Below are 16,644 nucleotides of genomic sequence, written 5' to 3' on the forward strand. Positions count from 1 at the left end.
AAAGATCAGCTCCCCATCTTTTTGGTAGTAACTATTACGCTAGATGGCCCCTGCAGCCTTCCAGAAGAAGCTGAGTTGCAATCAGGTTTTACCCATCTCTTTTCTAAGTTTTTATCTATTCATTACTTTGAAGAAAGAATTTTGGCAGAATTGCTATGTGGATCCTGAATTGTCACACTAATTTCTCCTCTTTCGCTTCTTTGGTTTAGAAATTTAAGATCCCCAAAGGAAGGCTGGGAGTAACCAAGACAGAAGATTTGTCTCTGCAGGACATGAAGAAAATCCCTACCCTAGCACTCATTGAACTAACTGCCCTTTGCGATATTGTTGGCTTAGAGCTGAAGAGGAACAAGGAAGTTAAACGAAAGTCAGCAGGTAGCTGTCCCCCCCACCCACCCACCCCACCCCACCCTTTTTTCCCCCCCCCCCATACCTGTACTGTGTGTTTCCTGCCATGGCTGGGGATACTTTTTTGGTATATTCCCAGCCCTCTTCACAGCTGTTGTTAATCTCAAAGCTATTGTTCTCCTGTTCCATTTCATGGTGACTCAAGGAAAGTCCAAGGTAAAGTCCACCAAGGAAACAGGCAACTTGTGAATGACAGGCAGAGCTACAGAAGTAGAAGAGAAAACTGGATTGGTGGAAGTCATAATCACATTATTGTCTCACTGTTTTAAGTATAGCTGTTTTTCACTATGGTTTACTAAGCTCTCTTTATTTGTCTGTTTGAATTTTTATTTTGTTTGAGAGATGAAATAGTTGTAAATATGGTTGCCTTCGTTGCAGAGCACAAACTTTTTGGAGTTCCACTTGGCACTTTGTTAGAGAATGATCAAAAGCTCCTTCCAAACACCAGGGTTCCACTGATTCTACAAGCAGTAAGTCCATCTTAAATCTTTTGTTGTTGTCAATTCTGTGTTTTGAATTTGGCTGCAATCTTGTTGTCTTTTCATGATGATTTGCCATTTGCTTCACAGTTGCTTTCATGTTTGGAAAAGAAAGGGCTGGATACAGAAGGAATCCTGAGAGTTTCAGGATCACAATCTCGCATTAAGGTAGAGTGCTGTGGTTTTTAATTCTGTTTCCTCTGGAGTGCTTTGGAAATTTATTGGGGAATCTTCATGAGAACATCAGCATTTGGAACAAGTTTCCTTCGGAAAACATTTGGCCTCCAATATCATCCTCTGCAATATGCAGATGTAGAAGAATCATAGGTGAGATCTAGATAAAAGTGAATAGAAGGCAGACCACAGTCCATCTGTGGGTTACTAGACAGTTTTAGGTAGACCATCATACACCTCTTGTTGCTATATTGTTCGGTAGAATGCCTCTGGTAAGCACTTAGGAAGGGGATAAAGTAGTACCCCTATAAAAACTGATGAATCAGTAGCTTTAGTATCCTTATTTTTAAGGCCTGTGGAAGATGGGGGGGGGGGGAAACTGATGCAGAAGAGGCTTAGTATACTTGCTCATGTTTTCAGTTGTTTCTATTGACTAAGGAATTCTGTCCATACATGAAACTAATAGTCTCACCAGAATAATAGCCTCAGTGAGAAAAACAGAACCTTTTTCCTTGTCTCGTTTGAATCCAGTGTACTAAACATCATATTGGTTCTTACGTTCATGAAGAAAGTGTATACCCTGATCACTTAACGAGCATTAGTTAAGCCTTACCTTTACGCGATTCTTTATGTGTGGTCTTAGATGTCTGGCACATCATACAGAATCGTAGAAGAATGTAGTTGCTTCTGCTTCCCACCACAGTTGGAACATGCAGTGTTCTGGAATACTTTATAAGATGCAGAGGTTTCAGAAAGATGTTGAGAGGTTTTCCAGCTGTCACGTTGGCTTAGAAAGTGAAAAGATCACTATTACTATTACTTGTATGCCGCCTGATTCTCAACAACTCTGGGCGGTTCACAACAATCAAATTACAATAAAATCAATAAAGCATAAAAAATAAGGATAAAAGATGGCAAGCATAAAGAAGTGAGGGGCCTCCCTCTCCCTTGCCTGGGTGAAGAGCCAGGTCTTCACGGCTCTTCTAAACAATAGCAGAGCGGGGGCCATCCAGATCTCAGGGAGACCTCGTTCCAGGGGGCAGGGACTGCTATGGAGAAGGCGTGCTTCTAGGGTCCTGAGAGATGACATTATTTAATCGCAGGAACCTGGAGCACACCAACCCTGCAAGATCAAAGTGGTCTGGCAGATCTTACGGGAGACAGGCGATCCCTCAAGTGACCAGGCCCTAAGCCCTCAGTGGTATCCCGCATTGTAGTGCTTTTTATTATATGTTTGTATGTAAGGATACAGGATTCATTGGCTGGGATCCTGCTATTGCAGGAAGCCAGGGTTTGTTGAAGAAGCTATAGTAGTTGGCAGATATCCCTTGATCTCAGTAGCTCATTCACTCATTGTTTTAAACCTAAAAGTATTTGGCTTGATATATGCTTGGCATGATATCAAAGCCAGCTGTTTTGATTTATAAACCATGGTTAATTGTTTTATATATAAGCAAAGCCACTTCAAACCATATGTAAAACAGACCATGGCTTAATGCAATGTTGTGAGCCAATCAGAGAGTATGCTTACATTGGTTATTCCATGTTGGATAAAAAAGGAGTCCCTTGCTCTGAGAGCTTGTATTCCTCAACAGACCAGACGGTGGCAGCAGCAAGCAGGAACAATGCCACTTTTGCTATACTGTATTCAGAGGCATAAAAATAGAAGAATCTTTTCAATTATTGCTGTAATAAATCATACTGATGTGTTATGGGAATTCTAACCAGCCTTCCATCTCTTAGAAGGGCTGTTCAGTTTGTAAGATGCAGTACTGTATTTTGTCACTGGGAAAATGCTACCTTATTCTTATCCCCACTTCCAAATTTTGATCCCTTGATCGTTTCTGTAGTTGTATTTTTAAGGCAGATGTGCTGTTACTGCAGATCACATTGCTCTCCCCTTTATCTAGTGTTTGTTTTTAACCAAACCCTCTAAAGCCTTTTTAACATCAAGGCATGTCTCTTTTCTCTATTCCTCTTTCCTCATTTTTTCCTTTGCATTAGTGTTTGGAACAAAAACTGGAAAGTGAATTCTACACTGGCTTCTTCCAGTGGGATGAGGTCCATCAAAATGATGTCTCTGGTCTGCTGAAGAGGTTTATTCGAGAGCTGCCCACTCCTCTTCTGACAGCAGAATACTTGCCTGCCTTCGCAGCTGTGCAGAGTAAGTGCTAGGCCAAACAGACAAGGCTTCATAGCCTTAAGCACTCGGTCTTTCTCTCCTCCCTTGTTGTTGTGTGGGGCCATTACGTGTTGCTGGACATATTCTCTAGATACCTGTGCCCATTTCCTTGCTCAGTCATAAGAATAACTTTTTATTTAAGCTACCTCCTAGATTCCTTGCTCCACTTGATTTTATTATATATGTAGATTCTTTAAATCAAGATAAAAATTGGAAAGGGTGCTGGTATGCCTCAAAGCAAAGCAACAGTCTTGAGCATAGCAATTTCCAAGAGTGCTTCTGAGCTGCGGAAGGAAATAAAAATGATGTGTGACTACAGCCCGAAGCTTTATTCAGAAGTGGCTCACATAACTTTCAGAAAGAAAGCTGGGATGATAACGATGAACCTGGAAGGAGTGGTAAAGAAGGTGGTGGAGCATAATCCCATCAGTTTGCACTCTTTTATAAATGGGCATTTTGTGCCTGTCCACAGGGTAAAGCTATTTTGTGAATAGAAACCCTCCTGCATTTTCTGAGAGTACCCATAATATACTCTCAAAACTCTAAGTGTGTCCTCTTGCCCCCAAAATAATACCCACCCTTGCTCTAAGCATACACCTTGATTTCTTGCAGCTCTCTGGAAGAAGATACAGCCCACTATGGCATGATCTTTTTCAGATGGCACAGTTGAGATAGTCATAGAAAATGCTGTTTGGTTAAATTGTTGTTTATGCACATTTTTGAATAATTGCAGCAATTCCTATGATTATAGCAGTTTGCTATCACTTGGGCTTAGGTTTCCTATGCAGGTCATGTTGAATGCTTTGCATATGAGATGTGTGAAATGGAGCAAATGGCTGTTCAGGATTGGAGTGTTAGAGGTCTAATTCTCAAAAGAGATGAAATTGTTCTCTCCACTACAGATATCCCAGATTTGAAACAGAGGCTGCAGGCTCTCAATCTTCTCATACTGATTTTACCAGAACCTAACCGAAACACCCTGAAGGTAATCAGGCAAATGCTACCCAGGGAGCTATGACTTGAATAATTCCCAGTGGCAATAAATCACTGGATAAAAGCTGTGGCTTGATAATGCAGTACCTTGTTGGCATAAGGTCCCAGATTCCCGGTTTTCTCCAGCTATTAGAATCTTAGTTTGCAATATTAGGCAAGACTTTGGTCTAGTGGTTAAGGCTCCAGGTTAGAAACCAGGAGACAGTGAGTTCTAGTCCTGCCTTAGGCACAAAAGCCGGCTGGGTGACCTTGGGCCAGTCGTTCTCTCTCAGCCCAACTCACCTCACAGGGTTGTTGTTGTGGGGGAATAAGAGGAAGAAGGCATATTGGGTATGTTCCCTGCCTTGAGTTATTTATAAAAAATAATAAAGGTGGAAGTAAAAAAAATCTTTTAAAAAATCTAAATACTTGGAAACTAGGTGAGTAGAATGATAAGGAATTCCCTGGACTATAGACTAGATAATGATTTGCCTGACTTGACACACCTTCATGTTGATACTGCTATAAATATGATTGAGTGGAAAGGGTTCCTTTTAAAAGAGATGGGCAATGTGTAGTATTTCAGATGTTGTGGGACTGCCATTCCCATCATCCCCATCCTTCCATACTGGACAGGCTCGCTGAGACTTGCGGTTCAGCAACTGGAATGGCCCATTGTTCATCGTTGTTTTAAAAGCTCCACAATTTTGCATACAGGTTGTTGTTTTGTTCAATTGTAGTTGTTTAGTCAATTCCAATTCTTTGTGACAATGTGGACATCATTTTGCCAGAATGATGAGGATTTGTTAGTATCTGCTGGACTCCATACCTCATCAGAATTTATTTATTGGAGATCTTTTTAAATTTAAAAATAATAAGTAAATGGAAGCATGGTGCTGCAGAGAAAACACTAGTCTCTAGGAAAATTTATTTCCAAGAATGGGACCCATTAATACTCTTAACAAAACAAAATTTCTGGATAGCTTCAGACCACACTTTGGTAGTATGCCTGCCTGCCAGAAAATAGCCACATGCTTTGAAATTCTAAATGTACCAGTGATTTAGATCGGTTAGGAATTCCTGCTTACCCAGGTGAGTTAAAGACTGCAATGCCCAAACACCCAAGTATTTTTGATGTGCAATGTAGCTCTACCATAAATTTTTAGAAGGATCATAACACTGAACAACTCACTTGGCTCAACTTGCAGAAGATAAGCAATGCTTAATATTCAGTCTCTCTGCAACCAAATGGCTTATCTTCTCTCCTCTATCAGGCACTGCTGGAATTTCTTAGGCTGGTAGTTACCAAAGAAAACAAAAACAAGATGAGCCTTTGGAATGTTTCCACGGTTATTGCTCCAAACCTCTTCATGCACAAGGGTTTGCCAAGCAAGATCCCAGAAGGAAAAGAAAAGCAACTGGCAGAAGGTGCAGCAGATATTGTTCGAATGATGATCCATTATCAAGATTTGCTCTGGACTGTAAGTTAGGGGAAACTTTATTTCCCAAGTCATTCTTAAATTATCATTAGCAAAACTTAATACAATATTTTTCTGCAGAGAGAAAAGTGTTGATTAGAACGATCCTTTTAGTATTCAAAATGACATCTTTTCACTTTCTGTTCCATGTTCACAGTATTTACAAATTGCATTATTTAGATTCAAAATCATTCTTGACATATAAATAACCATGATTGAAGAATTATTGTTTCCAAGCAACCAAGAAATTTCCAATGCCTAATGGCTGATAATAATTGAACTTGTGAGGGGATGGGAGATGTAATTCAACATATAAAAAAACACATTTATTGTTTGTTTCCCCCATTTTCAGGAGATAATTCAGAATGATGTGGATATTTATGATGCAAGTAAACGGTCACTGAGAGTTTGCACACTTGTCGCTTTTCATGTTTGCTTTAGGTTCCTTCTTTCTTGGTAACTCAGATAAGAAAACTGAATGAGAACAGCAGCTGGAAGTATCAGTTCTATGACAGGAGGATCAAGAATCTGTTGAGAAAGATTCATGCAGACAAGGAGAAGACAGAAAAGAACACTGGTGAAGTGAGTGAGGTCTTCTTTGTCCAGCCGCTTTGCACCATTAGGACATCAGAGAATGGGATTAACGCTGGCTATCTCCCCTAATAATCAACTTTGGTAAATGGAAATAACAGGGAGAATCTGCTCATACCGACATGTGTAGGGATTTGCATCCAGTTGTAAGCATGGATGATTTGGAGGATGGGGTGGGAGCTGGAAAGGGTAAAAATGAACTGCAGCTGTTGTATCTCCTTAGGCTGATTTAATAGTACGTGCAAAGGATAGTATATATGCATACACAAATCAAAAGATGGCCCACAGTATTGCTTCTCCTAGCTGTTCCAATCATGCATAACTTGGTTGTCATCTGAGGTGACTTTTCAAAGGCTTTGGTCTGTACATTCAGTTTTGATGTGCAGAAGATCATCAAAATCCTGCAAAGCAGCAGCTTTGATGTGGTTTTCATGATTAAAAAGAAATTGGGCTCTGTTTTTTGTGACACATTCTTTCAAGAAAAGTAAGGTCTTTCCCTCATGTAAACACAAGGGGGCATTCATGTTTTATCAGCTCTAGTCCCATGCTGCTCCTCTGTGTGAAGTGATTTTAATAATCACTTCACACTGCCTTATGGCAGTCCTGTCCTTTGCTTTTACTGTCTGGTCTGATAGAGGTGTACACACAGCAGATATTTGGAGGCAATAATAATTCTGGACCCTGATTAACTCAATATATGTTCACGCTTGTTGCAGGCATTTGGATTTATTTTTAATTTGATTCTTTCTTCATATCTTTTACTACTCTCCCTTTCAGCCTTGCAAAATAGTCAAAATCCAGGCTTCCTTGTTCTTAAAAGATTCTTTGGAAGTTCATTTAACTCATGGAACAAAAGTAGTTGATGTTCTGAGACAGTTCCAGAAGAACCTTGGTCAGAATGGCTGGAATATTGTCAACGCAGTCAACATTATCAAATGGTAATAGTTCCCCATTTTCCCCCTTACCCTAAGTGAAGCATAGCTTGGCTTTACCTACATGTTAAGGAGGAATTTGAAGATTGTGAGTTAAACAGCATTTAAGAGAAACACATTAGTGTTTGTGTTTTCAGTGGCTAGAGGAGTCAGTTCAATCACAGTATGCAAAGAGTTGCAGTGAGCAACTGATTTATTTATTTGTTTTTCATTACTTCTGGTAGCTCCTTAAGCCTAATAGGATACTGCATTTGAGAACCTCCATGTTTGGAGGAGTTTTCTGGGGAATGTGTAGTGCTGCTGGGAGGAGAAAAATAGACTGCCATTTTAGGATGAAACAGATAAATTATCTACACAAAGTAGAATATATAATAATTATAAATTAATTACTAATTTCAAACATGCATGCCAATAATGTAAAAGAGACTCCAGATGCTAAAGCTTGTGGTATGTAATCTAAAAGTTGATTTTTAACAGCCACTCAGTCTCCCAGGGAATCCAAATACTTATATATTTGAAGTATCAGTATACTTTTGCTAGTATACTTATTTATATTTTGCTAAACTTTAAATTTTAAACCCAACTTTAGACCCAACTTTTAAATCTATTTTAAAATGTGGATGCGGTTCTTGGTGATCTGTTATCCAAGTACTAACTACATCCAACACTTAAGTAATAGAAGAAGACACACCTGATGAGCAGAAAAGTCATATTTAGAAGTATTTATATTACGGTGAATGATCAGCATTTTGTACAATTTTTGTAAGAGGTTACAAGGCTCAAATTAAGATACACAAACATTTTCTAGAAGATCAATAGAAGTAAATAAAATGGTTCGGATTGCCAAAACCCTATACATTCAAATTGTAGAATGTTAGCAGTGCAGCTACTTAAAACTAATTTAGATTATAAAACTTCTTTATGAATTAAGTACTCTCATACTAAGAATTAAGCTACTAAGTGTATGTGTACATTGCAATCAATGACAGGTGAGCTGACAGAAAACAAAGCATAAAATAGTATAGAAAATATTAAAAACTTGTATATTTATGAAGTCTAAAATTTCGAAGACTCCTGCATAGGCACTGGTAGCTGAAAGAAATTTTGCTGCTCTCCTGGAGGTAATTAGTAAAATTATTGCAGGAAAATGTGTTTGGCAAAAATAAGGGAAATGTTCAGAATTGCTTAAGTGAACCCAAACCACCTCTTATCCCCAAAGTATCTAGTGGGTGAGGAAGAAGAAAAAGCTGCAAAAAGGAGTGAGAGAAAGACAACTAGAGCAATGCTTCAGGGTCCCCCCCCATAATTGACAAAAAAATCCTGAAATTAAAAGAATCCAAATTGATAAAAATGTTGTTTCTGCAGAGTAATATCACTTTGTGTCTCTTGACTATGAGGCACAGAAGAGATGCAACAGGATTCTGATATTCAGTATCCATGGCAACCAGACTGATCCCACCTTGAAGAAAGAGATTCAAACGAATATGTGTTGCATTGGATTGCCATTCTTTTGAAAACACTTTTCTGTTTTTTTAAATTGCTCTCTCGTACAGAGTCACATTGGTACCGCTTCGGCGGGAAGGTAACGGCGTTCCGTGAGTCATGCTGGCCACATGACCCGGAAGTGTCTATGACAACGCCGGCTCCAAGGCTTAGAAACGGAGATGAGCACCGCCCCCTAGAGTCGGACACGACTGGACTTTACGTCAAGGGAAACCTTTACCTTTACCTCTCGTACAGAGTCACATAGAGAAATTTGGGTCTGCCCTTGAGAAGGGGTTAGGAGAGGTGAAATGGTTGCTCAGCCCTGGGAAAGTAGAAAGTTTGAGAAAGAGACCCAGAACAGCCCCATCTTCACTGTTTTCCTTAAAAAGGGGCAGTGAAGGTTTGGGATTGGCTTTCAAGATTCTCTTAATACACCCTACAACGGTAAAGTAGCATTCTTGAAAGCCCTGCAGTGTGTGTTTCTCAACTTGGGTCTACTTCAAGTGGTTGACATCACCCCCTTCCCCCAGTCTAAAAGTGAGCAAAATAAATATAAGAAACACCTTTGCTAAATGTATCTTTGCATTTAATATGGCATGCTTATTGTGCTGATATTAAAAATGCAGTGTGCTTTAGTTGGGAAGCTGTGTCAGAGCAAGATGCATAGAGAGAATTTGATCTGTTGATGAATGCTTCCTTTCTGAAGTTTGAGGATTTATCCATGTAGTTGTCACCAAATCCATAACCAAGTAGTTTTCTTGGGAGTAATATTGAGGTGGTTTGCCATTGCCACCTTATGGCTGTGGGGGAGGGGGGCTGGTTGGACTTCCAAGACTAGGCTTCAGCTGTGGTCTCTTACTCATGTACTAACCAAGTCCTACCCTGTTAGGTTTTTGAGATGGGCCCATGGTGCTGCCACCTAGAGTTAAAGAAATTTCCCATTAGCAGCAGTTGTAGATTTCCTACTAAAGCTGATAACCAGCTTTCTGAAAAGGCATTTTCTGCTGGGATAAGAAAGGTTTAAATTCTATACCTCCTCTGATTTCCTTCTTGCCTCTCTCCATTTGATGCAATGTAATTTTAAAACAAGAAACCAGGTGTCAGATGCAAAGTGGTATTTTGTCTTGTGTAATTTGGCTCTTACAGCATTGATATCCAGTCTCCAGAGAACTTGCTTGTTAGCAGGTCCTTAAGCTTTATGGGTTCTGTATAGTTGTAATTTGTAATCTTGCTGTTGGCTCAGATTCTTGTAAAACCTTTTGGGCCAAACCCCAACCTGGATAATGATAATGCTGCCAACTCTATTCTGGTGCTGTGTTATGGAGGCCAAATTATGAAAATCGGAAGCCAACTAAAAGCCATAACAATAAGCATAATAACGATTAGATACAGTTTAGCAACCATAACCCAAATATGTGGCTGACTTAGAAAATCTTCTGACATCATTTGTATTTCTGTTTGCAAGAGGTTCCCTATGCATGGAAAAGTAGTTTCCTTGGCTTTTTCAGTAAATAAAATGTATGTCTCTACAGCAGAAGGTGGAAAAAGGAAGGATGTGCCACAGTAGATTTAAGGCATTAGCACTTAAAGCTCTATTAAAGGCAAGCCTTTTCCACCTGGAGCTGCTGCATTTTGCCTTTAACACATTCAAGCATCTCTTAAATTGGCTGTTGAGCTAAGTTGAAATGTTGCCAATAGCTATTGATTTTTTTAGCCTTTTTATTTTCTTGAGAAGGTTGCCTTTTGCTAGGAGTTAAGAGAAGGAAGAGAATATCTTCAGTATATATCCCGACTATTGTTCTCTTGAGCAGTTTTCTCTGGCCTGTGCCCTCCAAATGTTTTACATACAACTTTCATAATCTCTAGCTCCATGGTCAAATTACATAAGTTAATTAAATTGAAAACATGTCTTGGACTGCGGAATCTTATGCAAAGATAAAATATAAAGACTCTCTAGAATTTCTAACCCCAGTTAAATGTTAACCTGTTTGGCTTTTTCAAGGTCAGCTACATGCTATTCACATGTGATTGATTATGTGCCATCAAGTAGGTGACCTCCTAGCGACCACAAAGACTTTCTCCAGGATGTTCTGTCCCCAACTTGGCCCTTCATGTCTTCCAATGGTATACCCATTGCTGCTATAATTGAGTTCAGCCATCTTGCTGCTGTCTGTCCTCTTACTCTTTCCTTCCACTTTTCTCAGTGTTATGGACTTCTCTAGAGAGTTTGGTCTTTGCATAATGTGTCCAAAGTATGATAATTTGAGTCTCATCATTTGTGCCTCAAGGGAGAATTCTGAGTTTTTGTTCAATGATCCATTTCTCCATTTTGGGGGTACTCCATGGTATTCTCAGGAGACTTTTCCAGCACCAAAGTTCAAATGCCTCAATCTTCTTTCTGCATTCTCATGTACCTTGGATTAATTCTGATCACATATAAGTTTATTATCAGTCTAACAGAAAAACCCTTGGTCTGTTTATACCTTATTATAAGATTATTGTTCTGTTAAGAGTTCTAACTGGGATTTTTTAAAAAATAGATATTTTAATAGTTTTTAAAATTGTGTTCTTTTTTTAACCTTTTGAAAATCAGATTTCTCTAACCTCAAATCTAGATTATTAAAAATAATATTTTGTTGGTTCAATATTGGAGTATATTGTGTTTTTCTTTGTTTTGCAGTAATGGTTCAGTGGATTCAATGAACTTCCTACTATATGAAGTTGGTGGCAACATAAGTATGTGAATTTGATTTGCCAGCATTAATTCTTGTTCAGGGGGAGTATGGGCTACTAGTTTAAAGGGTAAGATTTGGCAGTGGAGAATAACCACTGTTGAAGGAATAAATAGGCTGGGCAGCAACTAAGAACTGCCAATTTCAATCATTGTGGGGCTACAAAGTAGTATGAAAGTTTCTGAGAATTGTTCAGATTTGGCATACAGAGAAAATCCTTTGATCTAATATGAGAGACAGTGGCATGGTTCGTACAACTTGTTAAAAGCATAATTCTAACTTAGCATGTATGTGTGAAGTACGGAGGATCCAGATAAGACTTTTGTAAAAAGTGCCCCACATCTAATTTTGAAGGGGTGAAAAAGAAGGGATAGCTGCAAGGTGTGGAACATAATCAAAATGCTTCCCAGAGAAATTCTTGGTAAATGCAAGTTCCCAGCTACTACAAGTCCATTTATAGCATATGCTCAGAAGTCTGTTTGGTTCTGTTGTGAGCCTAATTTATCTCTATATTTTTTCTTTACAACTAGAAAGTTTTTCTTCATAGGATCTTCCTCCTTCCTAATCTTTACTTGTAGCCCAGACATGATAAGGAATAATGTTTCTTGAAAATTGTTTATGAAACCATTTGAAACTAATGGTCCATTACTAAGCATAAAATTATCTCTAGTAATAAGTTTATAGCTTTTTTTTAAAAAAAAAATCTGTTTTCCCTTTCTAACAGATGAACATTGCCTGGATCCAGATACGTACCTTTTAGACCTGTACCATGTGAATCCTCACGCAGAATGGATTATAAGGCAAACCCCGTCTTTTCCAAGAACACCTTAGGAAGACTGCTTAGTAAAAAAGAATGGAACTAAGAATTTGTAATAAATTGTTTAAGCCGAGGTGGGGATGTTAGAACCTCAAGCATCATCTGTTCATGAAGATAACAGTTTTAATGGACCAGTAGGTTATGGAAAAGTAGCAAATCCTTTTAAATGTTTGTTTGAGATTGTAGCCAATAGTGTTGTATGATAGGATTCCTTATAGTAAAGAAGAGCTGGTAGGAAAAAAGGATGGAAAGATAAAAGTATTTGGAAAAACTCATGCAGATAATCTGATTTTGAGGTTTGATTGGAGAGACTTAAAGACCTCACATGGGAGGAATGAGAACCAGCATCTCAATATGCAGTAGCTGGTTAACAACTGTTGACTTTTATAATGTGAAACTAAATATTTGAATTAGGACTTCTTGTATAATCATATAATTTTAAAAAAAATATTCCTGCTGCTTTGTTTCTGGAGAGCTTAATTGATAACCAGCTGCCTAGTATATAGGAAGAAAATCAATAACTATAGTGGGAATTCTGCCTTAAGAATACTTCTGTCTATGGACAGGGGTGATAAAACTATGTGCAACTATAAACTGTAAGTAAAGAATCTCTTCTGTAATGAATTTGAACATTACAGTTATATATAGAAATTGTGTTTGTCTAAGTGCAGTTTTACAATGACATTTTTATTTTTTAAAACAGTATGTTCTGAGAACATCTTCCTGTTAGGCTACAGTAAACCATCTCAGTATTATTCTTTATGTAAACTTCTCTCATTTTCAAATTTGATTTTATACCCCTGTCTGTCTGTAACATATTTTCCTCCCCAAAGACCCTCAATTAGAAATTTCTTACATATTTTTATCTATGACAATCCATAACTGTCTGAGCCATATAATAATTTAATATTGATGCCTTTTTGTTTCTTTGATATACCTATTTTTTTAAAAAAAGATTTCATTCATAGGTGTACTTAGCAAAAGCCAGGTTGTTTGTCCAGGTTATTCTCAAGAAAGCCATGATGCTTTACTTGGACATAAATGTCCATCTGATACCAACTTTTTCAAAAACCACATTACAAAGCAAATCCATGTATTAGTAACCCAATACTTCTTATTTTGTAATTTTTGGAGAATTTTTTTTGAAGATATATTTTTAATGTATTAACTTGTAGCTAGTTCACCAAGCCTTGGAATTTTATTGGATGGTAGAATTGCAGAAGCATGTGGAAATGCTGCGAAAAGTGGCAATTTTATTTAACTTCTCTGTCCTCTCCATGTTTAAATATCTAGGAAACATCCTCAAACCTGGTACCTTCAGATGTGATGGACCTCAGCTTCCCACAAACTCACTTGGGAATTGAAGTCTGATATTTATATGGAAGGAATAAGGTTGATATGATTAATTCCATTTATCACTGCAGTGCTTCCTCTTTCTAGATCAGTGATAGTTCCCCCCTTCTCCCAAGAACATTCTGATAGCATACACTGGACTAATCAGGTAAGCTTAAGCATATCAAAGCCTAACTGAGGTACAGACTTAATTGTCAACTAAGTCCCTTGAATATAGAGATCATTGATCATTCATGAATCCATCAGATGAAATGGATTCATATCAATATATCAAATACAGAGGATGCCTATACAGAAGACGTAGCTTGTAGAGCATGCAGGTAGTCTGAAAAAGTGTTTTGATCCAGCATGAGAAACTCTGTGAGATACCAAAAGTGAATAGTAGTGAGTAAAAGGTGTTTACTTTGTTATAATACTGAGATTTTTATAAAAATCAGTCCATGCTTTTTAAAACAAAAATTGCTGAAATAGATTCCTGAAATACTACTGATGCAATGAGAAATGAGTGTTATAGAGGACACATCTGTAATATGCAAGGGAAAACATCATCCTTACCTCTGTCCATAATCTTGATTTTTTTAATACTTTGGTATGTTGTGTGTCTCTATTGACAGCAGTTAAAGCAGTGAAGCATAAAATGTGCATGCTTTTAATAATGGTTTATATTAATATTTTAATGCTGTGTTTAAAACAGTTATACAATAAATAATTAGACATATTTCCAAAATACCTTCTTTCCTGTCTCTTGCTGCATTTTGTCAGTTTCTGGATCTATTTCATTGTAAAAAGAAATTCAGCCATAAATCATGGTTTACAATGATTTCATTTATGCAGCATGCTCAGCTGAAACACATGAATAAGAAAACACATTACAGCTTAGCATAATGTGTGACTACAGCCATGTCTACAATGATGTAGAGTTTTTGTTTGTTCGTTTGTTTTAGGATAAGGTTAGTCTGTTGTGACCAATTTTTCAGAACCTTGTTTGAACTTTTGGATATAAAAAACTCTGGAGTTGCTATTTTTCATCCTTGCCATGTGCTGAAACCAAGTTGACCAGTCAGTTTCCCAGACCCACTTCCTCTTTAAAGATGGGAAGAGTTTTTTTTCTGTATCTAGTCATGTATAGGGGTATCCAAAATATTTTGACCTCAAACAGCTGTTCTGAGTCTATGGAACTCAAAACAAAATGTTTGAACGCAACATGCTGTTTTGCTTTGATGTGAGAATAATATTGAGCTGTGTTCAGGGGCATCCTTTTGAGTGTTCCAGTGGTTCCATATTGCAATTCACCCACTGCTTGCTTGGTTTTGGGGCTCTTTCAAACTTTTGCCTGTATAGTAGCAGGGACCAATGATATCCCTGCTGCTTTGGTTTGGACTGGATGGGATAATGTGGAAGTGGAGTGATCAGAGGAAAGCAGCAGTTAAGCACATGGCCAGACAGAATAAGTCTACTCATAGCTGCCGGTCTGCCTGGAAAGTTGATGCCATTTTGAAAAACAATTTTGCTAGGATGATTTTGGAAGTCATGCATGGGATGGGTGATTTGTGTATGCACTGAGCTGTTTTACCTCATGTATAAGTAATCCAAAGGTGTGTATATGTGCACAATCTGGTGTTTATTCTTGCTAAACAGGTGGAATGGCAAAACAGCCAAGACAGTGATTTTTATTCCCCAAGAAACACTATTAATTTATTCAATTTATATAGCATCCCATCTCACATAGACTCTGGGTGGCTTCCAGCAGGTTAATAATAATAATAATAATCCTTCCTTCCTTCCTTCGGCTCAGAAATTACCTCAGAGTCCCCTTTTCGGGAGAGATGGGCGGTGATAGAAATTTGAAAAATAAATCTGTCTTATGCGCAAAAGACAATGTCACCATGAACATGACTCCATCTTCATACAGTGGAGTTACAGCTTCTTGGCTATTCTTATTTTCAACATCTCTTATAGACACCAGACTATTTAGCTTTTTGCTTTACTATTACTTTGTCTATATGATTTGAGTATTTATTTATGTTGATTTACAATTGTTTATCTCACCTTTTCATTTCTTATATCTCTCTTTAAGATCCAGTAAGCTTACCTATGGAGCCAACCCTCATCAGTGTTTATCTGTTTTCAAGAAAAACTTCCTTACTTTTGTTTGTAATTCTTGGAGTAGACAAAAGTGGCTTTAATCTGCTCCTTTTGGCCAGCTGGCTTATCCTCTGATTGCAAGACACCTTGTAGGAGAGATAGGCAGGGATTCATCTATAAATATCTCTTCCTCCTCCTTTTATGCTGTGTCTGAAAATGAGCAAACACTTTAAACCTCACATCAACTTAAGTTAGAAATTACCTTTATTTTTCCAGAGGAAAATTGAAAATATGTTTCTTCTTCCAGAGAAAAACTGAAAACTCTGTGATTTTTTCTGAGATAGCCCTAAAACTCAGAAGCAGGAGCTCCCTCTAGTAATTGTCCAAAACACAGCCAAGTACCCATCCAACATTAAAATCTTTGGGAAATGTCTTCACATTCACAATATTAGCAAGCCAGTTGTTAATGACTGACCACAGGAGGGAGGGGGTGTTAGAAAATACTGTGATTTGGCCCCACCTTATTTTAATTATAGAGTATTGGGGAAAATGGTGGTGAGCAGGGCAGGCCTGGGATATAAGTAAGATTAGAATATTACTACCTATACTATTTGTGTTACATGTTTCTGGGGAATTTATATTATCAGGAAGAATGCAATCCAAATGCTTGTTTGCTTAAGTTCTGTTTCATGCTGTTGTACAATAAGAAATTGGGAGCATTACATCTGTGGTCTAGTTTGAGAGCAGAGCAACTTCCCTACTTTTTACCCTGAAACCTCAGATTGTAATCTCTAGTATCATTTAATCACCTCTGTTGGTTGCTGCTGTTTCTGAGCAATTCCCTGTAGCTTTAAAATAGTTTTGGAATTGCATGCAGTGCTTAAAGGGGTTATTTATAGTACTGTATATATATTTTTCTTTAACCTGAAGTTGGTTGCTGGGAGGAGGGGAGATAG

At 38.0% G+C, this 16,644-nt stretch overlaps 1 protein-coding gene across 1 annotated transcript in view; it reads left to right on the forward strand.

Moving 5' to 3' along the window:
- Nucleotides 1–13,199, forward strand: part of ARHGAP40 (Rho GTPase activating protein 40) — a 55,858-nt gene extending 42,659 nt beyond the window's left edge. Inside the window, exons 9-18 of the mRNA XM_063299814.1 lie at nt 210–375; nt 787–878; nt 978–1,055; nt 3,066–3,225; nt 4,146–4,228; nt 5,490–5,696; nt 6,135–6,275; nt 7,062–7,222; nt 11,382–11,437; nt 12,158–13,199. Of these exons, the coding sequence (XP_063155884.1) occupies nt 210–375; nt 787–878; nt 978–1,055; nt 3,066–3,225; nt 4,146–4,228; nt 5,490–5,696; nt 6,135–6,275; nt 7,062–7,222; nt 11,382–11,437; nt 12,158–12,264 (1,251 nt within the window). The 3' untranslated portion in view covers nt 12,265–13,199. The remainder of the gene's footprint in view (nt 1–209; nt 376–786; nt 879–977; nt 1,056–3,065; nt 3,226–4,145; nt 4,229–5,489; nt 5,697–6,134; nt 6,276–7,061; nt 7,223–11,381; nt 11,438–12,157) is intronic.
- Nucleotides 13,200–16,644: the final 3,445 nt, after the last annotated feature.

This window comes from Candoia aspera, chromosome 3, assembly GCF_035149785.1.
Source record: "Candoia aspera isolate rCanAsp1 chromosome 3, rCanAsp1.hap2, whole genome shotgun sequence".
Lineage (NCBI taxonomy): Eukaryota > Metazoa > Chordata > Lepidosauria > Squamata > Boidae > Candoia > Candoia aspera.